The sequence below is a fragment of the Tachyglossus aculeatus genome, chromosome 5 (assembly GCF_015852505.1).
Source record: "Tachyglossus aculeatus isolate mTacAcu1 chromosome 5, mTacAcu1.pri, whole genome shotgun sequence".
Taxonomy (NCBI): domain Eukaryota; kingdom Metazoa; phylum Chordata; class Mammalia; order Monotremata; family Tachyglossidae; genus Tachyglossus; species Tachyglossus aculeatus.
In genome coordinates, this window is record NC_052070.1 from 47,208,056 (window position 1) to 47,235,294 (window position 27,239).

Here is a 27,239-nt window from a genome sequence, read left to right on the forward strand (position 1 = left end):
ATGGGGGAAGTTTTGACAATAAATCCCTGACTCCTCAATCCCCTAATAATAATAATAATAATGACATTTGTAAAGTGCTTACTATGTACCAGGCACTGTACTAAGCTCTATGGTGGATACAAGCAAATTGGCAAATTGGGTTGGGCAGTCTCAATCCCCGTTTTACAGATGAGGTAACTGAGGCCCAGAGAAGTGAAATGATTTGCCCAAGGTCACAAAGAAGACAAGTGGCAAATCTGGGATTAGAACCCATGACCTTCTGTCTCCCAGGCCAGTGCTCTATCCATTACGCCGTGGTATTTCTCCCCCGATTTATAACATTTGTTGGCCAATAATTTTGTATATCTTGGCTCAGGTGACTATGGTCAGGACATACCTTCTCTAAATATATATTAAACTCCATATCTCTCTCTCAATATATATAGTCTTAACTGTGTCCCAACCATGTTGTAGAAACACAAAGACTGTCCCTAGAAGCACTATCACTTCTGTGTTTCAGAGCCTGCTGCTGTTTCTGCATGTCCCCTCAATCCATGAAATGTCTATTCAAGTAGAGCTACTCTTCAGTTGGTTGCCATATAGTATTTTGGTCTACCTGCAGCAAGACTCCATTTTCAGCTTTGATGTAGCATTGTCTGGGACTGTCTCATTCTCTCCTTAAAATGTTTCCTGTTCTCCTTGCTTTGCTTCCTAACTCAGTGAGCTGGAAGAAAAAAAAAAAACTCTCTTGGCTCCTGAAAAAAGTCTAGTCCAGAGCTAAGCAGAGGAATTGTCTGCAACGGACTCTCTCAGCTTACTCACATTGGTTTCTCCCAGGCAGAAAGAAACAATGCACCCAGCCGCTTCCTTTGTGGACTTACAAAAACAGGTCCTTTTTTAAAATTTTTTGAGCTCCCACCAAGGGCAACATACTGAACTAAGCGCTTTGGAAAGCACAAAGACACAAGATCTATTCCCTACCCACAAGGAGCTTACATTCCTTTACAGATTTCACAGCCTCAAAATCCAATACTATTTATTTAGTACTGAAACCCCTCTCCAGAGATGAGTTGGCCAGGCTGCGCCGGCAACGCTCATTGTTCAGATGGTTGGAGCTGGAACTGGAATTGAATCATCTGGCCTGGAATGCCCTCCCTCTTCATAGCCAACAATCACTCTCCACCTTCAAAGCACTTCTCCAAGAGGCCTTCCCTGACCAAGCCCTCCGTTCCTCTGCTTTCACTCCCTTCTGCATTGCCCTTGACTTTGGATTTGCTTTCTTTGTCCATGCCTCCCTCAGCCCCATAGCACCTGAACATATCTAATTTATATTAATATCAGTCTCCCCCTCTAGACTGTAATCAATCAATCAATCAATCGTATTTATTGAGCGCTTACTATGTGCAGAGCACTGTACTAAGGAGGGAACGTTCCCACCAACTCTGTTATATTGTACTCTCCCAAGCGCTTAGTAAAGTTCTCGGCACACAGTAAGTGCTCAACGAGTTTGATTGATTCCAATGCTCCAGCTCAGGCTTCAGAGGTCTGTCTTCCCCCTGACCCATAAACACAGGCAGGTCTATTCTGCTACCTGAGGTTTGAAGCTTCCAATCCCTCCAAAGAATTTGGGTAGCCAAGTGGTTTGGCAGAGCTCCAAATCCAAGTCCCTTAGGTTGTGCCCAAAGCTCTTGGCCATAAGTGGGCTCTGTTGGAGCACAGATTGATTTTACCTATACTAGGCCTTAGCATATCTTCCACTGTGGCTCAACCTCTAGCATGCATGGAGGGACGAAGCTGAAAACGTATCTTTAGAGTAAGTGATTTTCTCATCAGGTAAACTCCTTGAGGGCAGAGCATGTATTTTAGTTCAGTTCTTTCTTTATGCAGGACACAGGTCGAGGGTAAAGTGAGGAAGACGGAAACAATTTAAGAGGACAGGGTTAAAGGAAACACGATGAAAATCAGACCCCTTATCTGCTTTAAAAGCTTATGCACACAATCATTTACATCTACTGTAAAAGGGAGCTGCAAAAATGTTCCCTCTAAGGGAAACTTTCCTAAGAGGGGTGGGGAGGAGCCTACCCAGAGAAACACAGTCTACAGTCTCAGGACAACACAAATCTACAAAGGAAAAAAAAAGCAACAAAAAACGGAGAGGCATACACTCCTGTTCTGCTCCTTTATCAGCTTTTTCAGTAAAGGTAGACCTGTGGCCTACGTATCAGTCTTTGGAGTTGTGGTCTTCCTCATACCCTCCCAACCTCCATCCCATTCCCTACCTCCCCCAAAAACGGACAAATGTTCCCAAGGGGGTTATCTGATGCTTTTATTTTGCACGTAAAAACCACTAAAGATCTGGCCTGCAGGCACCTTGGGAGCTGCATCACAAGTACACACAGTTCCACACACACACACGTACATACGGGTAAGTGGACAAGGAAAACCGTATTTCTGGCCCACTCATAAGATCACAAAGCGAGGTCTTCCACGGGGTTGGTTCTGGGCATCAGGCAGTTCTATTGAAGGAGTGAACATCCCAGGGAGAATGAGGTGAGAGAGGGGGGTTAAACTAGGAGAGGCTCTTGTGAAAAACTGGTCTGGTGCCTTGAGCTGCCCTTCTTTCTTAAGTACGGGAACGGGAGGTCTAATCAGCTGACTAGTGCTTGAATGGGCTCAGGGCCCTCCAGCTTTACTTGGCCAGAGGGTTTCTGAAGTTCCTGCCGGCGAAGACAGCCTTGCTGCCCAGCTCTTCCTCAATTCTGTGGGGAACAAAGATGGAGTGAGGGTCACAGGTCCATGCATCAGTGCAAGCTAGCCTGCCCACCCACCCACAACCAAAGAAATGTGAATTCTAACACCTAGCCAGAACCTTTGTTGCTGGCTGGTTACACTCAGCCTCTCTTCCTAGACTGTGCTAGGGAGTATTCTCTCCCCTCTAGACCGGGAGCCCGTTGCTGGGTAGGGACCATCTCTATATGTTGCCAACTTGTACTTCCCAAGCGCTTAGTACAGTGCTCTGCACGCAGTAAGCACTCAATAAATACGATTGAGTGAATGAATGAATGAATTGCTTTCCTGCAACAAGAAGCCTAGAATCAGCCAGTGATTCTACTACTTTCCTTCCCATTAAGCTGATTCTTTGCTCAAAATTTGGCACTAGAAGGTCTTTGGTGCTGTCAATTACAGAGTCTTTCCTTGAGCGGGGGTGATTCTATAAGGTGCCAAAAGGTGGCAGCACTGCGCAAAAAAGCTCCAAAGCAAAGGGATTTAATAATAATAATGATAGCATTTATTAAGCACTTACTATGTGCAAAGCACTGTTCTAAGCGCTGGAATAATAATAATGGCATTTATTAAGCACTTACTATTCATTCATTCAATCGTATTTATTGAGCGCTTACTGTGTGCAGAGCTCTGTACTAAGCCCTTGGGAAGTACAAGTCGGCAACATATAGAGACGGTCCCTACCCAACAGCGGGCTCACAGTCTAGAAGGGGGAGAGAGACAACAAAACGTATTAACAAAATAAAATAAATAGAATAAATATGTACAAGGAAAATAGAGTAATAAATATGAACAAACATATATACAGGTGCTGTGGGGAGGGGAAGGAGGTAAGGCGGGGGGGTGGGAGGAGGAGGAGGGGGAGAGGAAGGAGGGGGAGAGGAAGGAGGGGGCTCAGTCTGGGAAGGCCTCCTGGAGGAGGTGCGCTCTCAGTAGGGCTTTGAAGGGAGGAAGAGAGCTAGCTTGGCGGATGGGCAGAGGGAGGGCATTCCAGGCCCAGGGGAGGACGGTGGAGAATAAATATGTACAAGGAAAATAGAGTAATAAATATGATCAAACATATATACAGGTGCTGTGGGGAGGGGAAGGAGGTAGGGCAGAGGGGGGATGGGGAGGAGGAGAGGAAAGAGGGGGCTCAGTCTGGGAAGGCCTCCTGGAGGAGGTGAGCACTCAGTAGGGCTTTGAAGGGAGAAAGAGAGCTAGCTTGGCGGATGTGTGGAGGGAGGGCATTCCAGGCCAGGGGCCTGGAGGAGGTGCGCTCTCAGTAGGGCTTTGAAGGGAGGAAGAGAGCTAGCTTGGCGGATGTGTGGAGGGAGGGCATTCCAGGCCAGGGGGAGGACATCAATCAATCATCATATTTATTGAGCTCTTACTGTGTGCAGAGCACTGTACTAAGCGCTTGGGAAGTACAAGTTGGCAACATATAGAGACAGTCCCTACCCAACAGTGGGCTCACAGTCTAAAAGGGGGAAACAGAGAACAAAACCAAACATACTAAAAAAATAAAATGAATAGATATGTACAAGTAAAATAGAGTAATAAATATGTACAAACATATATACAGGTGGTGTGGGGAAGGGAAGGAGGTAAGATGAGGGGGATGGAGAGGGGGACGAGGGGGAGAGGAAGGAAGGGGCCAGGGGTCAACGGTGGGACAGGCGAGAATGAGGCACAGTGAGGAGGTTAGCGGCAGAGGAACGGAGGGTGCGGGCTAGGCTGGAGAAGGAGAGAAGGGAGGTGAGGTAGGAGGGGGCGAGGTGATGGAGAGTCTTGAAGTGAGAGTGAGGAGTTTTTGCCTGATGCGTAGGTTGACTGGTAGCCACTGGAGATTTTTGAGGAGGGGAGTAACATGCCCAGAGAGTTTCTGCACAAAGATGATCCGGGCAGCAGCGTGAAGTATAGACTGAAGTGGGGAGAGACAGGAGGATGGGAGATCAGAGAGGAGGCTGATGCAGTAATCCAGTTGGGATAGGGTGAGAGATTGAACGAGGAGGGTAGCGGTTTGGATGGAGAGGAAAGGGCAGATCTTGGCGATGTCGCGGAGGTGAGACGGGCAGGTTTTGGTGACGGATTGGATGTGAGGGGTGAACGAGAGAGCGGAGTCGAGGATGACACCAAGGTTGCGGGCTTGTGAGATGGGAAGGATGGTAATGCCGTTAACAGTGATGGGAAAGTCAGGGAGAAGGCAGGGTTTGGGAGGGAAGATAAGGAGTTCAGTCTTGGACATGTTGAGTTTTAGATGGCGGGCAGACATCCAGATGGAGATGTCCTGAAGGCAGGAGGAGATATGAGCCTGGAGGAAGGGAGAGAGAGCAGGGGCCGAGATGTAGATGAAACCGTGGGAGCGAATGAGTTCACTAAGGGAGTGAGTGTAGATAGAGAACAGAGGGGGACCAAGAACTGATCCTTGAGGAACCCCTACAGTAAGGGGATGGGAGGGGGAGGAGAAGCGCGCAAAAGAGGCTGAGAATGAATGGCCAGAGAGATAAGAGAACCAGGAGAGGACAGAGTCTGTGAAGCCAAGGTTGGATAGCGGGTTGAGGAGAAGGGGGTGGTTCACAGTGTCGAAGTCAGCTGAGAGGTCAAGAAGGATTAGGATAGAACACTGTTCTAAGCACTGGGGAGGTTACAAGGTGATCAGGTTGTCCCATGGGGGGCTCACAGTTTTCATCCCCATTTTACAGATGAGGTAACTGAGGCACAGAGAAGTTAAGTGGCTTGCCCAACATCACACAGCTGACAACGTGCAGAGCCGGGATTTAAACCCATTACCTCTGACTCTGACTCTTTCCGGATTTGAGGCCCTCAACACTGCAAATCTCACCTCTGGCCCAACCCATGGTACCATGCACACCAAGTTATCCCTTATGCTGACACCCTGAAATTCATAGATCTTATTCTGATCTTTCAAGAACTCACACAGCACAACCCCCACCTCTAGCCTGCCTCCACAGTTCCCTTCCTCACCTGGAGCCACAAAAAGAGTCAAAAGCCCTAAGCAGATTTGGAACACTTCAAATCCATCCTTACTTGCTATAACGCTACCTTCTTGGACTCAGCAACACTACCTCTCATCCCTTATCGGCTCCGGGCCCATGATTCCACTTGTTATTCTAAATTTTTAGCTTTCTCCTGAAGCTGTAGTCTGTTTAGCTTAGAACAGTGCTTGGCACATAGTAACAGCTTAACAAACGCCATCATTATTATTTTAGCGCCTACCTCCCCCACTGGACTGTACGCTCCTCAAGGGCAGGGGTTGTGTTCACCGATTCTACTGTTCACTCCCAAGTGCTTAGTACAGTGCTCTGCAACAGCAGGCAGTTCCCTCCAGCCATCCCTCCCTCCCAGCAGGCCTAAATCCCAATACCTGAGGAGCTGGTTGTACTTGGCCAGGCGCTCAGATCTGCAGGGGGCCCCAGTCTTAATCTAGAGAAAGGGGGAAAAAAAAAAGGAAGCAGAGGTCAAAGGTTGACTTGGAGAGAACAAATGAACCCACTGACAGAAGAGTGGACTATGGAGGACCTCAGTGATAACCAGACTCCCAGGAAAGCCAAAACAAGAAGGGAGAAGAAAACTGGGCCTGGGGATTGACCTGTTGTGCTCCAGGGGGCTGCAGAAGGGAGAGAGTCCTCGAACTCTTAGGGGTTTGGAAAGGAAGAAAGTCCAAAAAAGACAGTTTTGTCATGTTTAAGGAAGGCTTCTTCTAGGCAGTAGGGTGACAGTGGTAGCCCGGGAGTCTGGCCTGATTGAAGGTTATTGAGGGTCTCTTTGGCTCTGGGAGGAGGTACTGACCTGTCCAGTGCAGAGACCCACCACCAGGTCAGCAATAAAGGTGTCTTCAGTCTCCCCAGAGCGATGAGAAACCATCACGCCCCACCCATTGCTCTGGGCCAATTTGCACCTAGAGATTCCGGGGAAAGAACAGACACATCACCATCCTGAAACATCAGTTACTGTTCCAAGTCAGAGCAGACTAAAAACTTGCACAGTAGACATCAACCCCTCAAATTTAGATTCTGCTGTTCCACCAGTGTGCTCAAAATTCTCTCAATTTTAACCACTTTCTCCAGGACCTCAATGAACAAAATCATCTTGTAGATCCTCTGTCAGCTGGCCAGTTGATGATCCCTAAAATAAATGCCCATGCTTCCCCGCAGACACAAAAGGTCATTCCTGAGCTTATTCATTCATTCATCCCCCGAGCCTGGAATGCCCTCCCTCTGCCCATCCACCAAGCTAGCTCTCTTCCTCCCTTCAAGGCCCTGCTGAGAGCTCACCTCCTCCAGGAGGCCTTCCCAGACTGAGCCCCTTCCTTCCTCTCCCCCTCGTCCCCCTCTCCATCCCCCCCATCCTACCTCCTTCCCTTCCCCACAGCACCTGTATATATGTATATACATATTTTTTTACTCTATTTATTTTATTTGTACATATCTATTCATTTTATTTTGTTAGTATGTTTGGTTTTGTTCTCTGTCTCCCCCTTTTAGACTGTGAGCCCACTGTTGGGTAGGGACTGTCTCTATATGTTGCCAATTTGTACTTCCCAAGCGCTTAGTACAGCGCCCTGCACATAGTAAGCGCTCAATAAATACGATTGATGATGATGATGATTCATTCCTTGAGGAATTTGCATCTGGACAGATTACTTCACTAAATGCCCGGGCACCCAGGGTCTTGAGAGGAGAAAGCCTGTTGTTAGCCATATCAGACACAAGCCACGCCGGACTCATCTGCTTGACTCTTACGATCCATCGATCAGTCTCCTCAGTGGGATCTGCCGGCCCTGCCGTTGGGAGACTTACGCCTGCAGAGACTCCGTCACGGAGCCAATCTGATTCACTTTGAGCAGCAGGCAGTTGCAGGACTTGTCATCCACAGCCTTAGCGATGCGCTTGGGGTTGGTCACAGTCAGGTCATCCCCCACCACCTGGATACCCGCAGTGGCAGTGAACTTCTTCCAAGCTGCCCAGTCGTCCTGGTCAAATGGATCTTCAATTGACACCACTGAGGGAATAAGGACACAAAGCTTGAGGAGGATTTGTTCTTCTGGTGATGGTTCAGCTAGGCTAGTCCAAATAGAGTTAGGTGGAAAAAGGCCAGAAGTTTATAGAGCAGAAAAATGTACTCGCCCCTTAGGAACCCTCCCAAAGGGAAAGCTCAAAGTGTTTGGGAATGCCAAACACTCATCTGGTGACATGAGCAGGAGCACAGAAGAGGATATTGGGAAGGAGGAGGACAAGAGACCCTATGGGCACAGCCATCTACCTCTGGCCTGTAAGCTTCTTGTGGGCAGGGATTGTGTCTACCTACTCCATTGCATTGCATTCTCCCCCAGTAAGACAGTGGTAATATACCAGTGATTGCCACTTATACATTCACAAGGAGTGAGAGTGGGGAGTTGGTATCCTCCAGGAAGGCAGGAAGAATCAGCAGGGTGAACTGACAGAGAAGACTGTGTGGATGGAATGGCCTGCCAAGAGATGTATGCCAGTGGGTTTTAGGGAGGCAGATATGCCTTGGATTAAATTGGGAAAGTTTCAGATGAGGGAATAAGCAGTTATTCCTGGATCTTGTCTTCTACTTCTACAACATGTACAAGTGCTTCTGCCACTGGGAGTCCAGCCCCCAAGAAAGGAAGATCCACCTCAGCAATATATCATTCAGGACACCTATGACGCCAGAGCTGGTCCTGGTCATCCATCTCTGTTTAGAGGAGTGACAACGTCACGGTGAAAGCATCTTGGGTCTGGGACTCAGGCGATCCTGGTTCTAGTACCAGCTGCGGCCTGCTGGGTGATCTTGGGGGAAAAAAAATCACTTCTACATACCTTATAGAAGAGGGAACCAAGGCTCAGAGAGATTAAGAAATCTGCTCTCCCATTTAAGACTGTATGCCCTACAGGGGATTAAAACTGTCTAATCTGATTATCAGTTATCTACCCTATTGCTTAGGACACAGTAAGCGCTCAATAATGCCATTAAGGGCGTCAACTAATGGAAACAGTATAGGGCTGGGGGGTGGTAGGAGGCAGGGTCAGAGAACCTGGGTTCTAATCTGGGTGCTATGCGTTCTTGGGCAAGTCACTTAACTTCTCTGTCCTTCTGTTTCCACATCTGTAAAATGGGAATTCAATACCTGTTCTCCCTCCTATTTAGACTGTGAGGCCTATGTGGGACAGAGATTTTATAATAGTAATAATGGCATTTAAGTGCTTACTATGCACAAAGCACTGTTCTAAGCGCTGCGGGGAGGGGGGGGGGAATACACGGTGATCAGGTTGTCCCACGTGGGGCTCACAGTCTTAATCCCCATTTTACAGATGAGGTAACAGGCTCAGAGAAGTTAAGTGACTTGCCCAAGGTCATATAGCACACATATGGCGGAGCCAGGATTAGAACCCATGACCTGACTCTCAAGCCCATGCTCCTTCCACTGAACCACCCTGCTTCTCTATCTTTATCTGACCTGATTATCTTGTAACTACCTAACTACCTCAGTGCTTAGAACAGTGCTGGGCAACCTATCAGTTGGATTTCTTGAGTGCTTACGGTGAGCAGAGCACTTTACTAAGCATTTGGGAATAGTACGACAGTGTTGGTAGATACAGTCTAAAGAAAACTTAGCACATAAGCGCTTAGTAAGCACCATAATAATAATAATTTTTAAAAATAATTTTATTAACTATCACATGCCACAGATCTCTCACAGGACTATTAAACTTCAATGCCTGTCTTCGGCAAAAGGCCAGCCTAAGTACATATCACCAAGCTTAAAGTCAAAGCCTGGTCAAGCCACCTGTCATTCTAATTCCTTAGCAAGGCACAAGTCAACTGAAACTTAAGGAAATCGGAGAGAAGTTATAGACCTAATTCTAGGGCATGAGGGCACCTCCATGAGATTTCAGGTATCTTCATTGCGATGGCAGGGTACCCAAGGCCTTGCTAAGCAGAAATCATGTGGCACCGGGCTGGCATCAATACACAACTAGCCTATGCCCCATCCCACTACACCACCCAACTCAGCTACAGTGAAAGACCTATGCGTCTCATTCATTCAGTTGTATTTATTGAGCACTTACTGTGTGCAGAAGCACTGTACTACGCACTTAGGGCCTCATGTGACCTGACACCATGGAGGGAGAGGAACTAGGGGAAGCTGTAGCAAGGCACTCACCTGGGTAGTTCTTAATGAAGCTCTTGTACAGGTCTCCTAGCTGGTCAGGAGAAATGTACCTGCTGGGGTCATCGGGAGACTTGAAGTCCAGATCATACTTCCCATCGCGGTAGAACTCAGAGGCAGCCACATCCATGCCAATCACGATCTTGTCTGTATAGCCGGCTTTACTGATAGCATTTTTTAGCAGCTCCAGAGCTGGAAGATGCAACAGCAGAGTGAATAGACCAGGGCTGGGTTAAGACAAACATTCCACTTCAAAGGGAGTCCAAGAGAGAGTTTAACAGGGAGGGCAGGAGATGTTCTTTCCCCAAATTATCTGGCCCAGGAGCTTCAGTTACCTCCGCAGGTCTCTCCTCCCTTGGTAACGAGACGCTATTTCTGACTGAAGGTGGCATTGCCCTCACCTGAGTACACAGCAGGACATGCAGTTAAGAAAAAGAGTCTTCCCCACCACCAGCTGCCCCAGATTTAGAATCCCGGAGCAGCTGCATTTGCCAGGCTACTGTTACTGTAATCAGCTGAGAGAGCAGGGCTTTCAAAGCAGGAGACTTATATGGAGGCAGAGGCTAAGCAGCCACTGTAAGCATTCCAGAGGGGGAGACCTGAATGGAGAAGGCCTATTTATACTTCCTGCTATTAGCGACCAGTCCCATCATGAAGTCATTTTCTATTATGGACCCTCCCTGGTTTAGGAAGAGAATGTCACAACTTGCATTTGAAGATTCCACAACTCGCTGTAAACCTCCTACCAAAATGAGGCCTAGGAACCCCAGGGAAACCTACAGGCCCTTCATGCCCCAGGGTCCTGGATCCAAGCCCCTTCTTAGTCCTGGAGGAGCACAAGAACGTTTGCCTGGCTGAAGGGCAGCTTTCCAAGTTTTGTTCAAGCTTCACCCTTACAGACTGAACATTGTTCAAACTAGCTCTCTTAAGGAATCTCTAATCCTGGCTGTCTCCTGCCTGCTGTGTGACCATGGACAAGACAACTTTCCAGTGCTTCAGTCCCCGCATCAACAAAATGGGGATTCAATACTCATTCTCTACCCTATTTAGCCTGTGAGCCCTGTGTGGGACAGGGCTTATGTCTGATCTGCATAAACTGAACCTATTCCAGTGCTTACTAGAACAATAATAATAATATTGTAAGGAAGATTTTGAAAAAGGAAACATCTTAATAGGCTCCCTTCCCTTTGGAAAGAAGGAAGGAAATCTACCAGGCCTGTGGCCCAGCACCCCAAACCTGGTTTGAGGCGCCCTGGGATCTTCTACTCTTCTGTAAAATTGGGATTAAAACCTACTACCTCTTTAGATAGTCTGTGAGCCCCATGTGGGACAGGGACTGTGTTCAACCAGATTATCTTGTATTTACCCCATTGCTCAGTGTGCCTGGCACACAGAAGATAGCAATGGGAAAAGCCAGCACTTGGGACGGATAAAACTGGTAATTGGGCCCTGCCTTCACCCTCTGAGATTTTAACTACTATGTGGGATGTTCAAGAGGCCTCAGCTGATCACCTTCTTTGTTCTCCAGGATGTTGGGGGCAAAGCCACCCTCATCCCCCACATTGGTGGCATCCTTCCCGTATTTTTCCTTGATGACATTCTTCAAGTTGTGATACACCTCGGCCCCAATGCGCATAGCCTCCTTGAAACTCTCTGCTCCGATTGGGAGGATCATGAACTCCTGCATGGCCAGCTTGTTGCCAGCATGGGAGCCACCGTTGATCACGTTGAAAGCCTGGAGGGGGAAGGAAAGATGGGGGAGAGATGGGATGGTGCAATGAATGGGGCAGCTGCCCGACAGCTCAGGGGCCCGAGTTGGGCAAGGAACATGTCTACCAACTCTTACAGTGTAATCTCTCAAGTGCTTAGCACACAGGAAGCACTCAATAACTACCACCGATTGACAGGTAACTAATGCTGTTGCTCAAGGTGACAAAGTGAGATGAGGAGGCAGAATGTACTCCTGTCAAATAATGGCAGTTAAGGGAGTCTCAGATCCACATTTCTCAGCGGTGCAGAAATGCTATGGGTCACTACAGCTTTTCCCCATGGCTAAGTTTCATGGGAGGTAAAAGGGAGAGAATATCAATTGTTGGGACCCCTCTTCAAGCAGGGTGACCACCTACCCCACCCCAACCTGTGGAGCCCTAACGGAAGACTTACGGGAACAGGCAGGATGACGTTTGGGTTTCCAGCCAGGTCAGCGATGTGACGATACAGAGGGACGCCCTTCTCTGCAGCTCCGGCCTTGCAGACAGCCAGGGACACCCCCAAGATGGCATTCGCGCCAAATTTGGCTGAAACAAGAACCAAGTTGGGTTTTGATGATCTACATTTTTCACACTCCTTTGTTGGCACCGGAACACCTCAGAACTAGTAAACTGGCTGGAAGAATCCGGAAACCCATCCCACCCCTCCACGGAGCAACAGCACTGACCCTGGTTGGGACCCCCACTTCAGGCCACAGTGATACCGAGAGAAGTGTTGGGCCTAGATCGAGGGCCTGCAACAGCAGGATGGCTACCTACACCTGATGTACCACCTCTGTTGGGGGTAACCCAAAAGCTTTGCGGATTCACGCCACCTCCCTCTCCCATCACACAAAGCATTTTCCCATTCCTGTTCACTTCCAAGAGCAACAGCACAACTAGCAGCACAGATTCTCAAAGTCCCCATATGAAAACCCAGGAGACTCTAGATTGTAAATTTGTTGCGGGCAAGGAAGGGGTCTGCCAACTCTGTTGTACTGTACTCTCCCAAGTGCTTTGTGTGTTGTTCTGCACATAGTAAGTGCTCATTGATGACTTAGTCCCCAGGAAGCAGGAAGTCACAAGCAAAATCTGCTCTTCTCCTTGCTGCCCCTATGACCCATGGAGAAGGCAAGGACAGGATATTGCTTAGAGTGAACTGACTGATGTTCTAACCCCAAATTCCTGAGTTTTAGAACCCCCTCTTGTCCCATTTTCATCCCAGATGAAAAAAAGGAATTATACTTTTTTCCTGAAGTTTGAGAATTTTTTTTAATAAGAACTAGTTTAAATTAAAAGTGAAAGTCCGTAAGTATGGGGGTTAGTCTTTTTTTAAAAAAAAAAAATGGTCTATGCTTTTTCCCTCCAAGTTGTTTTGTCTGCTGACTTTTCTCCACCAAGAAGAATAGGTTTAAGGACCTCAGTTTCAAAAGTGTTAAAATTCTGAGGTCTGAGCTATGACTTGTTTTCTAAATCCATTTCCTCCCCCACTTCCCCACACCCTATCGAGGGGAAATGGGGTGGGTGGACAAATGGACATTTCCTCTCCATCCAAACTGCTACCCTCCTCGTTTAATCTGTCAACCTATCCCAACTGGATTACTGCATCAGCCTTCTCTCTGATCTCCCATCCTCCTGTCTCTCCCCACTTCAGTCTATACTTCATGCTGTAGCCCGGATCATCTTTGTGCAGAAACACTCTGGGCATGTTATTCCCCTCCTCAAAAATCTCCAGTGGCTACCAGTCAACCTATGGATCAGGCAAAAACTCCTCACACTTGGCTTCAAGGCTCTCCATCACCTCGCCCCCTCCTACCTCACCTCCCTTCTCTCCTTCTACAGCCCAGCCGGCACCCTCCTCTCCTCTGCCGCTAACCTCCTCACTGTGCCTCGTTCTCGCCTGTCCCGCCATCGACCCCCGGCCCCTGTCATCCCCCTGGCCTGGAATGCCCTCCCTCTGCACATCTGCCAAGATAGCTCTCTTCTTCCCTTCAAAGCCCTACTGAGCTCACCTCCTCCAGGAGGCCTTTCCAGACTGAGTCCCCACCCATACAGCACCTGTATGTTTGTACAGATTTATTACTCTTTATTTTACTTGTACATATTTACTATTCTATTTTATTTTGTTAATGTTTTGTTTTGTTGTCTGTCTCCCCCTTCTAGACTGTGAGCCTGTTGTTGGGTAGGGACCATCTCCGTATGTTGTCAACCTGTACTTCCCAAGTGCTTAGTACAGTGCTCTGCACACTAAGCGCTCAATAAATACGACTGAATGAATGAATAAATGAGCAAGGCTAATCCAGTGTGCCTGAATACTAAATATTTGCTTGTAATAGCTCTCGTAGTGGACACTGCCAAGGTACACAGCAGTCAAGAAACAATTCTATTCTTGGACCCAAACTGGAAACAGAGACCGTTACAATCTCCCCGGAGGGGAGAAGCGAGGGGAGGAAGTGAAAGCAGAAAGCCATTCAAAGTTACTCCAATATCAGCAAGTCTTAGTATATGCCCTTCCTGTGACTATACTGCAAGAGAGACTCAGGTATCCAACTGTCCTTACAACCCACAATCTGACCTAATTCCTCAGGAAGCCAAAAGGGGCCTCGGGAGGTACTGTAGCCTATCCCACTGCCACCAAGGAGGTCTGCAAAGCAGCTGTCCTTCAAAGAAAGTGCTTTACTGCATCCACCTCCAGAACAGGTTATCCTACATCATCATCATCATCAATCGTATTTATTGAGCGCTTACTATGTGCAGAGCACTGTACTAAGCGCTTGGGAAGTACAAATTGGCAACATATAGAGACAGTCCCTACCCAACAGTGGGCTCACAGTCTAAAAAGTTCCTTGAACTCATGCGCACTTACATTTGTTCTCGGAACCATCCATCTCCAGCATCAGTTTGTCAATCTTCTCCTGCTCCAACACATTCACCTTCTGCAGGGAACGAGAGAGATAGACATTATTGTGGGAGGAAGACTGAATCTATCTAATCAACCAAGCACAAGAGGCCCAACACAGTGGCAGTCCAGCTGACCAGGGCCTGGCTAAGTCAAGGTAATCATGACCTGTGTCCCATCTTGCACTGGCATGGAGATAAAAACCGAAGAGCAATAAAGGACAGCCAGTTTTCCGATAAGTCCGTCCCAATTCCTGGTCATGACTGCCCTTCCAAATTTCAGTCAGATGCCGCACAGGCCTGAGTAGTGGAAGCAAGGCTGTCAATGGGAGTGGTCTGGGGAGGAGGCGGCATTAAAAGACTGTAAATGCCACCCTAAAAATCCTTCTTCCTCTACCAATATTGTGCAAACCACCACTGCTTCCCTGCCTGAGAGTTGTCATTACCCAGGCCTATAAGGAGAGGGGCCTTGCTCCTATTTATGCCTGCTGCCCCAAACAGCTCTTGGGGAGGTGTGGGGACATGGGACACTTTGTGGATTGGCCCTTCCCAAAGGAGGGCAGCTTAGTCAAATTTGGGTAAAGGAGTAGGAAGAGCTAGCACACCTGGCTCTCCTGGTAGGATTTAGATATGAAGGAACAAAATGCAGTGCTTTCTTCCGGGCGGGGGGAGAGACATTATGCTTCTTAGAGCCAAGGGGGAGAAAAAAAAGTAGTCTCCTGTATCACCGGGCAGGGAGTTATAATTTTAATTGTGGTATTTGTTAAGCGCTTACTGTGTGCCAGGCACTGTACTAAGCACTGGGGTGGACACAAGCAAATCAGGTTAGACATACTCCCTGTCCCACATGGGGCTCACAGTCTCAATCCCCATTTTACAGATGAGGGAACTGAGGGACAGAGAAGTGGTTTGTCCAAGGTCACACAGCACACAAGTGGCAGAGCCAGTATTAGAACCCACGACCTTCCGACTCCCAGCCTATGCTCTATCCACTACAGCACACTGCTTCTTGGGAAGGGCCTGTATAAATGAGATGGGAAGACTCAAAAGAAAACGAGGAAAAGCATCTCCTCCAGTCTGCTAGGACAAGACTGGTTTTCTCCTTTCCCCAACCATTTCCCATTTGAAATTTATTCCTCAATGAGGGATTTTAAAAAACAAAACCAATAAATCACTCAAGTTTAAAAGCAAAGAGACAAGAGCCATGAATGCATGGCTCTAGGCTCCCTCAGTAGAGGGATGTGTTAGATTTCAGTTATTTACCAAATATGATTTTTACAAAAGGCCAGACGGCTTAAGGAAGAAAGATTCACGCCCCTTGACTTAACCTTCTAACTGGGAAGGGAGGGATTCTAGGTTCCTCAGACTCAGTCCTATCAGTCACTTAACAAAAGCAGTTTCACAATCATGGGAAGGGTTAGCTTATATTCATTTATTCTCATGCATTTTTGATCTGGTTTTTCAGCTTTTAGGAAAAAACTTAATGAGGGAGAAGACGACTTACCGAAATTGGGAAACACTCAAAAGGCATCAATATAGGTTAGTGAAAATGAGGACGGCTCCTACCTTGCTAATCAGGGCGGGTGCAATAGTTTTATTGACGTGCTCGACAGCTTTTAAGACACCTAGAAGGAACAAGCAAATCACATCACTGACCTATAACAGACACAGGCTAAGCAGGCATTGCTAGATGACAGATAACCCTGCCTAGAATAACTACTTCAGCCCACCCAGGCTATTGAATGCCAGCCACCCACTTCAACACCACAGCACCTCTGTCCCATCTGAGAGTCTGGTTTCCAGGACTAGTGAACACTTTTGGTCTATCAAGAAGAGAAAACCAGAGATGGACACCAACTAAGAATGCCTGCTGGAAGGTTAGTTTGCAAGCCCATGCACTGGAGGCACCAGCTGCAGACAGACCATAATGCACAGACCATTACCTGGGTACATAAGGCAGCCGCCAGGAACTCATTAACATACTTAACAGGCCTGGAAACACCTGACGGGGCAAAGATCGACAGAAAGGAGAAAGAATAATATAAAAATGGAAAAGGTGAACACCTGTAAGAGAGAAATTTGTGCAGAAGAGCAGGAAGATAACAGAGGAGCAGGAAAGAGTGTTTTAAGGGCCTCATAATTGCCAGCTACCCTTCTCTCCTAGGTGGGCCTTACAAAGAACCCTGTGATGGAGTACATTTTTCACTTTACAGATTTCAGCATTTTATTCCCTCCACGACCCTCCCCCCATGTTATGCAACAGCTCCAGTCAACCGTGCTTTCAGCTAAGTCACTGGCTCACTAAGTACTTTTAGGTTCCACCGGTGACCCCACATGCTAATATGCTCCCCCAAGTCTTCGGGGCACTCTCCATTGCCTCTCCCCAAAAGGGTAGAGTTAATAATACTACAAAGCATCTTGAAGCAAGAGAAGCTATTTGTTCTGATGACTTGACACCTGTCTACATGTTTTGTTGTCTGTCTCCCCCTTCTAGACTGTGAGCCCCTTGTTGGGTAGGGACCATCTCTACCTGTTGCCAACTTGTACTTCCCAAGCGCTTAGTGCAGTGCTCTGCACATAGTAAGCGCTCAATAAATACGAATGAATGAATGAATAGCAGTATCAAAGAAGCCTTTGTAATTGGAAGGGAGGTAAACAGCACTTAGCCCTGCTTCAACTGGGGGCTTCTGGAATGCTGCTAACAGGAATGGAGTCAAGCTGTGGGAATTAATGAGAATTCAGGGTCACAACTCAGAAGTTTACACAGGGCTTATCTTTAGAGAGCTCAAAGCTTTGTCTCTCCCCATCCCTGAGAATTAGATAAGGGGGTGCTGTGATTAGCCCCTTTAAAAATGGAGAAACTGAGATCATGAGATAGTAAATGATTTTCTCCAGGTGACATTACCTGGAAAAAAAAGATTCCAGGTGTTCTGACTCAGGGTCATGCTCCATCTCTGGCAGGAGTAGCTAGCACTGTTAACTACCATGAAGCCTAATGTTCTTCCATCACAAAGAGGTAACTAAAAAAACAAGTGGCGATGAGGTTTGGACAATTCTTGTTATTGAAATCTGAATCCTTCCCAGTTTCCCTAGCAACCAAGTTTCTTGAACTGAAATTGAGGGAGTGACTGGTGTGGAAAGAAAAAAAAAAAAATCAAACTGTGTGAAACTCCCCCTCCATCTCTCAACCCTCCTGAAATACACCAACCTTTCTCTCAGGAGTGACTAACATGTCAGCTACAAAGGAACATTTCCAAAGACCTTTTGTCTCAACTATGCTGAGCAAATAAATCAGATGAAGAATTGCCCTAAGGAGCACATAGATTAACAATGCCATTTTAGGCAGCCCTCTTTAACTAAAGACTCCAAAATATCTTAATGAAACTGGACCATAATACTGAATTCTGAAATCAGTTGATGCCTTTTCCTCATGAGATGTGAGATAATCAGAGGAGACTTCTTAAAGATTTTTGGCTTCTGCAGCTATTCCCAATCTGAAACCTTAATCCTCAGAGGCCTGTTCTTGTTGCTGGAGAAATTGTTGCAATACAACAAACGAGCATTTCAGGGAGGGAACAGGAGCATAGCAAACATGTCAAAAACCTATTTTTTAGAGCCCTCTCTCTCTCAAAGGGAGGGAAGATATGGAAGACCTTCCTCACCTCTCCCCTATATTGTCTCCTTCAAGAGCCACTGCAATTTACTTAGCTCTTCTCTATGAGGCTGTGTGAACCGAGTGCAGGAGACAAGCAAAACACTCTGGCTCATTGGAGTGCAATGCCAATTTTCAGCTGCCTGACCTAGTAGTAACCAGGATCCCTCTATTGTGGCCAGAGATGCCAGACATTGTTGCCTATGTGAAGAAAGCCACAGATGGTTGTGTCTATTTGTATCCACAGTAATCACTGCCCTTAATGTAGAAGAATATTTCAAAGTACAGGAATATTTCCATTTGAAGAACATCTATTCAAGTGCAAAGAAGGATGCAGAGCCTACTGGCTCTACAGCCAAGAGGATCTGCTCTGGAAAGATGTTTCCAAATTTCTCCCTAACTGAACATCTACTTAGGGAGACTGGGCTTTTGTTTCTGGGACCAGAGGACTGTAGACTCAACAGACAAGAGGATCTAGTTTCTCTGCTTTAATTTAACCAAACACAGAACAAGGGCCTTGGAGTAAATGTCAGGGGAGATAAATTACACTACTCACAGTCTACGAGCAACCCAAAGTCCCTGAAATCACAGCCCACCTCAAAGGAGCTATTCAACAGCTGAGGTACTTCTGAGCCTTCCAGGAGACCCAAACCACATGGAGGGAGAGCAACAGCTGTTGGCAATGATGGAAACCACAAGAGAAATACCTAAGAGGTGGGGGGTGGAAATCATTGCTTTACCTTTCCCCATATAGCGGGTCTTGTCATTGTCCCGGAGCTCCAGGGCCTCATAGATGCCAGTGGAAGCACCGCTGGGCACAGCAGCTCTGAAGAGACCTGGAGAATGGAGAAAAGATGAGAAAGTCATGTTTGCTTTTTTTTGTTAATTAGGAGGGTTAGAACATCAAAAGCCAAGCAATAAGCTTCCTCCCTCCTCACAAATTGGGAGTGAAAAGTTTATAATCCCTCTAGGCTGTAAATTTGTTTTGGGCAGGGAACACGTGTGCTTATTCTGGTGTATTGTGATCTCCCAAGCATTAGTACACTGCTTTGCACGCAGTAGGTGCTCAGTGGATACAACTGATTAATGCCAACATCTGATCAGTCATGCTCATGAAATCTTGGGGCACTGAAAAGCACACTATCCCTCACCACACACTATCAAGCTCATGCAAAGCCCAGGTTTCAATTTCAGGTTGCCAGTTCTTAATCTTTGTGCATTCTGGCCTGAGAAAGCTCATTCATACCACTCATTAAGGAAATTCATTTGGCCATCCAGAAAGCAAGGTCAACCCGGCCTAACTAGTACACAACAGCTATTGTGCAAGCTCACTGCATAGGCCTGCTTTCGCACAATAGGAGGCCTGAAAGCAGAAGATAAAGTCCAATCAGCAAAAGGAGACAAGGCCAGGAACACAACCTTGAAGCATCAACAGCCTAAAGAACAAGAGGCATGCAGCCTCCCCAAAATGAAGCAACTAGCAATTTTGTTGCTACATTAGGCAGAAGAATGAGGACACTGGCAGATGGTGGTGAGCAAAATGTCACCCAGCTCTGGGAACACTAAAGGGAGGGGATTTTGTGAAACATTGTGGGTGGGTGTTTAAGCTGGAAAGGATTTCCTAAAAGAATACACATGGAGGTATGAATGCAAATGGCCTTGGGAATGTAACAGGAGTTACACTTTGTTTTTTATATCAACTGGCTTGAATTAAACTTCAGTAGCACAATTGCTCTGCTTGTGACTGGCAACATTTGACCTACTGGATGTGGGACTAAATGACACTCAGTTCTATTTTATGTGGGTTGCATTTTGGCAGAACCTCACATTAAGGAAAACTTACAATGTAATACTCATACAATGTTAAATGTAAAACCTCATCTTTCAACACTGCCCTGAGCTGAAAACAGACTTAGGATGCCGGAAGAATTTCCCTAATGGCACAATAATGCTCTATCCATCAGTGGTATCAGTGCTTACCATGTGCATTGCACTGTACTAAGCACTTGGCAGAGTACAATACAATAGAGTTGGTTGACACTTTCCCTGGCCACAACAGCATGGCCTGGTGGAAAGAGCAAGGGCCTGGGAGTTGGAGGACTTGGGTTTTCAACCCAGCTCTGCCAACTGCTTGCCATGTGATCCAGGGCAGGCCACTTCACTTCTCTGTACCTCAGTTTCCTCAACTGCTTCTCCTCCTAGACTGTGAGCCCCATGTGGGACAGGAACTGTGTTCAACTTGATTACGTTGGATATATCCCAGCGCTTACAACAGTGCTTCACCCATAGTAAGCACTCAACGAATACCATAATGAACAATCTTTACCCAGAATGCTTAGTAAAAACATGCACTATAGTATGATTGACTGTTCATGTTCATAGAATGTTAAAACAATGAAGTTGTCAAAAATTGAGTGAACACTCATTTTCAATCTAATGGAGGGGATTTTATCTATCAGAATTTCATTGGAAAAACCACAGGCAAAAGGAATAAACCAGTGGCTAAAAGGCAAAAAAAAGCATGTTTAAGGGGGAACTGCAGGAATGAGAGAGTCAATTTAAAAAAAAAAATAATTTTATTGAAGACAATTTCCTGAAGGACTCACCTAGGTCATCATCCTAAAAAGAATTACATGTTAAAAATGCAAACAAAACATTTGAAGATGCCCCTCCAAATTCCAGACTCTGCAGTTTGATGTGATTGGGGGGGCAAAAACCAAACCAGTCAGCAGGGGCTGCCTAGCTGTACTCAATGTCTACAGAGATAAGGAAGGAGCAAAGCAAGTGTAACTAAGCAGGGGGTCATCAGCTTCCATGAATACCAAACTTAAATAGAAAAACTGCTGGAGAAGAGGCTAATATAACCCACTGGTAATACACCGGCTTGGAGGAGAAAAGGCTGACTGACTTTAGACCAACATGAAGGAATCCTTCCCCTCTCTGGGGCCTCTCTGCTCTACTTTTTAAAAAGTTCCATTCATCTGTGATTGGCAAGTCTCACACTCTGACTCAACAGTGCAGCCTCACATGAGAGGCAGGGAAGTTACCAACCTCCCCAAAGAGACGTGACACTGAGCTCATGTTCAGGAGCCCCAAGCCTTTGCTTTTAACAGCCCAATTCTGGGGTTGCTTTATTACTCAAAGCCGCTTATGTAGAAGTGGAGAGAGGGAGGACAAGTTAAACTGGGGGTATCAATGAAAGTTGTAGACTTGAGAATCCATTTTTAGTAAGCATCAAGAGGTAGCGTGGCAGGAAGACTGGAGAGTTTTACTAGTTGGGTTATGACTCATAGTGGGAGGTGCACAACTCTCAGCAAGTAGCGATGTATTCAGTCCCACAAATGATTAAGCTGGAACCACTTGATTTCCTTCATTTTACTCTGCATCACTTTGGGACAAGGTTTAGCCCTGGCCTTGATACATTCTTCCCCAGGCTCCCTGCAGCTTTACAACAGTCTCTTACAGTCAGACACAGATTTCAGTCCGTTAGCTGTTCCAAACTAAGATGGAGGGAACCCTTCATTCATTCATTATTCATTCATTACTAAACGCTTGGGAAAGTGACAATTTCTGCCCACAAGGAGCTCACAGTCTAGAAGAACCTCTCCCTTTGAGCACAATTCCTTGTCTTGTCTTTAGGCTGTTGGGTCAACTCTGACCTATAGCGACTCCATGGACACATCTCTCCCAGAATGCCCCACCTCCATCTGCAATCGTTCTGGTAGTGTATCCAAAGAGTTTTTACTCAAGTGATAAAATGTGCCCCCTTCCTCTGTGCTTTTTGAGACAAAAAATGGGGATTAGAACAAACTCTTCCTCTTTGTCCCCACCACTGCAAATTAGGAAACTGAGTGGGTGTGTCACATTGTCTTTGCACATATCTTCCTCCATGATCTCACCACCCCCCGCCCCCAACATGAAAGCCTCAGAGTGGCATTACCATCACTTCTGCCCAAATCTTTCCATACTAAATAAAACTTCAACAAGCTCCCACTGTCTGTTTCATCATGTGGACACATGCCAGGTTTCCAGCCAAACCACTGGAAGCACAAAATTAAATAAGTTTAGACTCTGAGGTATTTGGGAGGTGAATCACATTTTTCAGTTTTCACTGCTGTCTCCCTTTGCTTAGGAAAAGTTCTACAGCAAGATGAACAGATGCAGAAGTACGGATTCCAGATGGGGTGTCACCCACCGCCCCACCCCATTAATCACCCATGCACCATCCCTTGCCGTGGTCAAAAGGAAGAGAAATTTTTAATTTTCTCAGGGCTGGCTTTCATTCTAGGAGGGCTTATGCCTTCAAAATGGAAGGTTGGGGACCCAGTGAGTGACAGGGGAAGGAAGATAGGAAGAGCAGAACAGCACAAACCTTTGCTGGTGTGCAGATCGACCTCCACAGTGGGGTTCCCCCGTGAGTCAAAAATCTCCCGGGCATGGATCTTGAGAATGGACATGGTGAGGGTCTGCAAAGAACAGATTAACAATTCAGGACAGATGAGACCACCTCACCTTTTAGCGTGGTTCATTTTGAGATTTATACAAACTATGTTTTTTTCGATCAACAATTTCTGAACATAGAGCTTTGGATATTTGGCAGACACTAACATTTAGAAAGTGCAGAATTCAGATGCTTAAAAATGCCGTCAGTAAAGATTTTATTGCAACAATTACATATTAACATTCTCTTTCTCTAGAGAAGCAGCATGGCTCAGTGGAAAAAGCCTGGGCTTTGGAGTCAGAGGTCATGGGTTCGAATCGCAGCTCCGCCACATGTCTGCTGTGTGACCCTGGGCAAGTCACTTCACTTCTCTGTGCCTCAGTTACCTCATCTGTAAAATGGGGATTAAGACTGTGAGCCCCACATGGGACAATCTGATCACCTTGTACCCCCCCAGCGCTTAGAACAGTGCTTTGCACATAGTAAGCGCTTAACAAATGCCATTATGATTATGACTATTATCTTCCACCCCCAAGAAGTTTGAAAAATGACTGGTCCCCTCCACATTTTCAAGAAAAAGTTTAAGAGTTCTGAACATGTCATGACTTGGAATTAAGGGAATGAGTCAACCTTGGCATATGGGGATGCTTGGAGAGAGGAGGCGGTCCAAAAAACACTACGCACCAGACAACTGGAAAATGCAGAATCTTCCACCTAGTGGCAGAAGAAACGGATCTGGGCAACGGAAGGTGAACTGCAGCAAAGCAGCCCTACGCAGACTCCAACTCCCTGTTAGTGTCTGCAGCGGCTCCACCCCACCTCATTTCTTCTGAATTTTGTTCTTTAACCCTCTTAGGAGGTGATGCAACCGACTATATCCACTTCCACTTGTGGAACTTTCTCCAAAAAAACGTTTACTGGTTCTCCTCCTCCTCCTCTAGCATATCCTGAGAGGCAGATGTGGCTTTAAAGAGTAACAGGCTGCATTTGCATTAGGCCAATTTATTTTCTCATTCCACTTCTAAACCCAAGTCACCCGTTTGATCAACGGTTCATTATTCTGATAGCGTTAATTGGTCACTATCAAATGAAAAAAATGACCCAAACCTTCCCTGCAATCCTTTGACTGTGATGTTTCCTTCTCCACAACACCACATTTCCAAGTTGATTTAACTCACTTCTGATACTCCCAATTCTGTAGGTAGTACAGATTTGTGTCTCGGCTTTTGTATTCTTTACACTTTAAAAATGCACCTGTTGGCCAAGTTATTGACCACCCTGAACTTCGTGCCACCCTCATTTTAGTTTTGAGATCCCCATTCTCACTCAAGAGACAGTCACCCTTTACTGTCTTTCACCTTTGCTCAGTCATCTCTGGCTGGCTCCCACAAGAACCTGGGAGCACGCGGACTCCTTGTGCTTTACTGTTTATCTCTGGGCTGTACCAGAGATTGACCTGTGAACCAGCGGAAAATCAAATCCTGATTATGAATAGGGTGGGGTATAGGGGACCAGAGTCAGAAATAGGCAAGACTTAGAACAGAAGGTCAAGTGAGATATGCAGGACACTGAAGAGGAAGTTACCGGTGCTTTTTTTTTTTTTTGACAGATTCTTACCAAATTAGAGAGCTCTCTGGCTACCTGCCCATTAGCCCCGAGGATTTTGAGGCAATTTGGTCAACAGCTAACATCAATCTTTGCAGTTATATAACCTCTGCCGATTTAAAAGCCATTCCTGTTGGACACCATGGCTCTGAGTGGCCATTAGCAAACTCAAAACACTGTGGAAGGGGTAGAGAAGGTGCACCTCCCATCGGCAGGGTCCCCAATTCTTGTCCCCTCCTCCATTTTGAGTGACCACGAGGCCAAGAGCCTGCAAATGAATGAGCTATTCTCTGGATAGATACAACGCTCCAAGATTTTTTCAGTCTTCATGGGCCCTCCATTATTTCTAGACTGTGAGCCCGTTGTTGGGTAGGGACTGTCCCTATCTTTGCCGAAATGTACTTTCCAAAGCGCTTAGTACAGTGCTCAGCACACAGTAAGCGTGCAATACGACTGAATGAATGAATTTATTTCCTTTCTGCTGGGACACAAAGTGTTCGTCATGCCGTGTCCTTAGTCTCCGGCGAGGTAACAACTAAATCCCTTCTGGAGGGTTCCATATTTGTTCATTTCCCTTATGACACACCTATTCTGAGGGCATTCTTACAGCAGTTCGTGACTTCCCTGCGTATGGTCCTACATGCTTTGTGGCCACAGGCCAAAAAATAGAAAAATCTCAGCTATCCCTTCGCTTCTGCTTGGGAGTGCAAAACGTTTTTCAATAAATCCCTTCTCGTGGAAGAACGAGGTGCTCTCCAGTTAAAAGAGGTGCGATTTTCCTCCAGAGAACAAGCAAGAAAATCTACATCCCTTCCCACGACACACACCTCGCGCGGCAGGGATTCAGGAAACCTGCCTCTACTCTTTAGATTTTCAACAGCTCACAGTCAGAAGCCCGCTGGGCCAGCCTCGACTTGGGAGGACTTAAATATCATCAATCGTATTTATTGACCGCTTACAGTGTGCACAGCACTGTACTAAGCGCTTGGGAAGTACAAGTTGGCAACATATACAGTCCCTACCCAACAGTGGGCTCACAGTCTAAAAGTCTAAAGTCCCTTTCCCCAGTACAGGGAGCCCTTAAAATGGGGGGGAGAGCGGGGCCCAACCGTTGTTGGGTAGGGACCGTCTCTATATGTTGCCGACTTGTGCTTCCCAAGCGCTTAGTACAGTGCTCTGCATACAGTAAGCGCTCACTGAATATGATTGAATGAATGTGGGGATGCCTCTGTCCCCCATTCCGGGCATCCATAAAATGGCCTCCATCCAATCCATTTCAATGAATTTATTGTCCCTCTAAAATAAGGCCGGGGGGAGGGAATCTCCCACAAAACTCTTGGCAAAAACGTGCTCCCTTTTCCTCGCGCTGCAGCTTGGGCCCAAATTTCCCTGCTCTCCTTACCTTGATGAAGGCTTGAGGCCAAAGAGGGAAAGAGCCGAGACAACCGGTGGTGGTGGTGGTGGTGGTGGTTGTACTGCCGCTACTGCTGACACCAAAAGGGGGTTGGTAACGGTGTACACTTCTTTTTTAACTTCCCCAAGCCCCTCCTTCCAAGCCCCGCTTTTCTGCTGGCCCACTTCCTGTCCTTGCTATGGGGGAGACGCCTCCCAACCCTTCCCCCCCTCCGAGCTTCATCCCGATTGGGGGAGTCCAACGTCACTCTTTTCCTCATCCCAGTAGTGCCCTCCCTCCACCCCCGGCCCCACCTCGGGAGGGGCTGCGGCAGGAGCGAGCTGAGGCTGCGTTTCCTCCTCGACATTTCTCAACCAGGATCATCTCCCTGGGCCGGAATGGAGACATGATGTGCATCAAGCTTTATTTCTATTTATTCTGATGCCCTGACACCTGTCCACATGTTTTGTTTTGTTGTCTGTCTCCCCCCTCTATAATAATAGATAATAGAGAAGCAGTGGAAAGAGCCCGGGCTTGGGAGTCAGAGGTTATGGCGCCACTTGTCAGCTGTGTGACTTTGGGTAAATCACTTCACTTCTCTGTGCCTTAGTTACTTCATCTGTAAAATGGGGATTAAGGCTGTGAGCCCCATGTGGGACAATCTAATTACCTTGTACCCCCCCCCGCCCCAGCGCTTGGAACAGTGCTTTGCACATAGTAAACGCTTAACAAAATGCCATTATTATTCTGGCATTTTATTAAGTGCTTACTATAATAATAATAATGATGGCATTTATTAAGTGATTACTATGTGCAAAGCACTGTTAGCGCTGGGGAGGTTACAATATAATAATAATAATGATGGCATTTAAGTGCTTACTATGTGCAAAGCACTGTTCTAAGCACTGGGGGGCATACAAGGTGATCAGGTTGTCCCACGTGGGGCTCACAGTCATAATCCCCATTTTACAGATGAGGGAATTGAGGCACAGAGAAGTCAAGTGACTTGCCCAAGGTCATACAGCAGACATGTGGCGGAGCCAGGATTTGAACCCATGACCTCTGACTCCAAAGCCCAGGCTTTTTCCACTGAGCCACGCTGATCAGGTTGACCCACGGGGGCCTCACAATCTTAATCCCCATTTTACAGATGAGGGAACTGAGGCACAGAGAAGTCAAGTGACTTGCCCAAAGTCACACAACTGACAGTTGGGATTTGAACCCACGACCTCTGACTCCAAAGCCCGGGCTCTTTCCACTGAGCCACGCTGCTTCTAGACTGTGAGCCCGTTGTTGCGTAGGGACCGTCTCTCTGTGTTGCCGACTTGTACTTCCCAAGCGCTTAGTATTCATTCATTCACTCACTCAATCGTATTTATTGAGCACTTCCTGTGTGCAGAGAACTGTACTAAGCGCTTGGGAAGTACAAGTTGGCAACATACCCAACAGCGGGCTCACAGTCTAGGAGGGGGAGACAGACAACAAAACAAAACATATTAACAAAATAAAATAAATATAATAGTAAATATGAAAAAGTAAAATACAGTAATAAATCTGTA

At 46.7% G+C, this 27,239-nt stretch overlaps 1 protein-coding gene across 1 annotated transcript; it reads right to left on the reverse strand.

Annotated features, from left to right (window-relative positions):
- Positions 1-2,284: 2,284 nt before the first annotated feature.
- On the reverse strand, positions 2,285-25,794 carry ENO1 (enolase 1). The gene is made up of 12 exons (XM_038746320.1): positions 25,690-25,794; positions 22,614-22,707; positions 18,982-19,077; positions 16,156-16,214; positions 14,558-14,627; positions 12,107-12,240; positions 11,456-11,678; positions 9,938-10,135; positions 7,566-7,767; positions 6,556-6,664; positions 6,131-6,189; positions 2,285-2,738 (listed from the first exon to the last, which is right to left on the reverse strand). Exons 2-12 carry the CDS (start codon positions 22,696-22,698, stop codon positions 2,669-2,671), a joined length of 1,305 nt encoding a protein of 434 aa, XP_038602248.1. The 5' UTR covers positions 22,699-22,707; positions 25,690-25,794; the 3' UTR covers positions 2,285-2,668.
- Between the last annotated feature and the right edge of the window lie 1,445 nt (positions 25,795-27,239).

Excerpts from the sequence above, each read along its gene's own strand:
- ENO1 (XM_038746320.1), bottom strand. The coding sequence starts at position 22,698 with ATGTCCATTCTCAAGATCCATGCCCGGGAGATTTTTGACTCACGGGGG. Across the intron at positions 11,679-12,106 it reads ACGTCATCCTGCCTGTTCCC|GCTTTCAACGTGATCAACGG; the intron begins GTAAGTCTTCCG and ends TTCCCCCTCCAG. Across the intron at positions 6,190-6,555 it reads TGGGTCTCTGCACTGGACAG|ATTAAGACTGGGGCCCCCTG; the intron begins GTCAGTACCTCC and ends CCCTTTCTCTAG.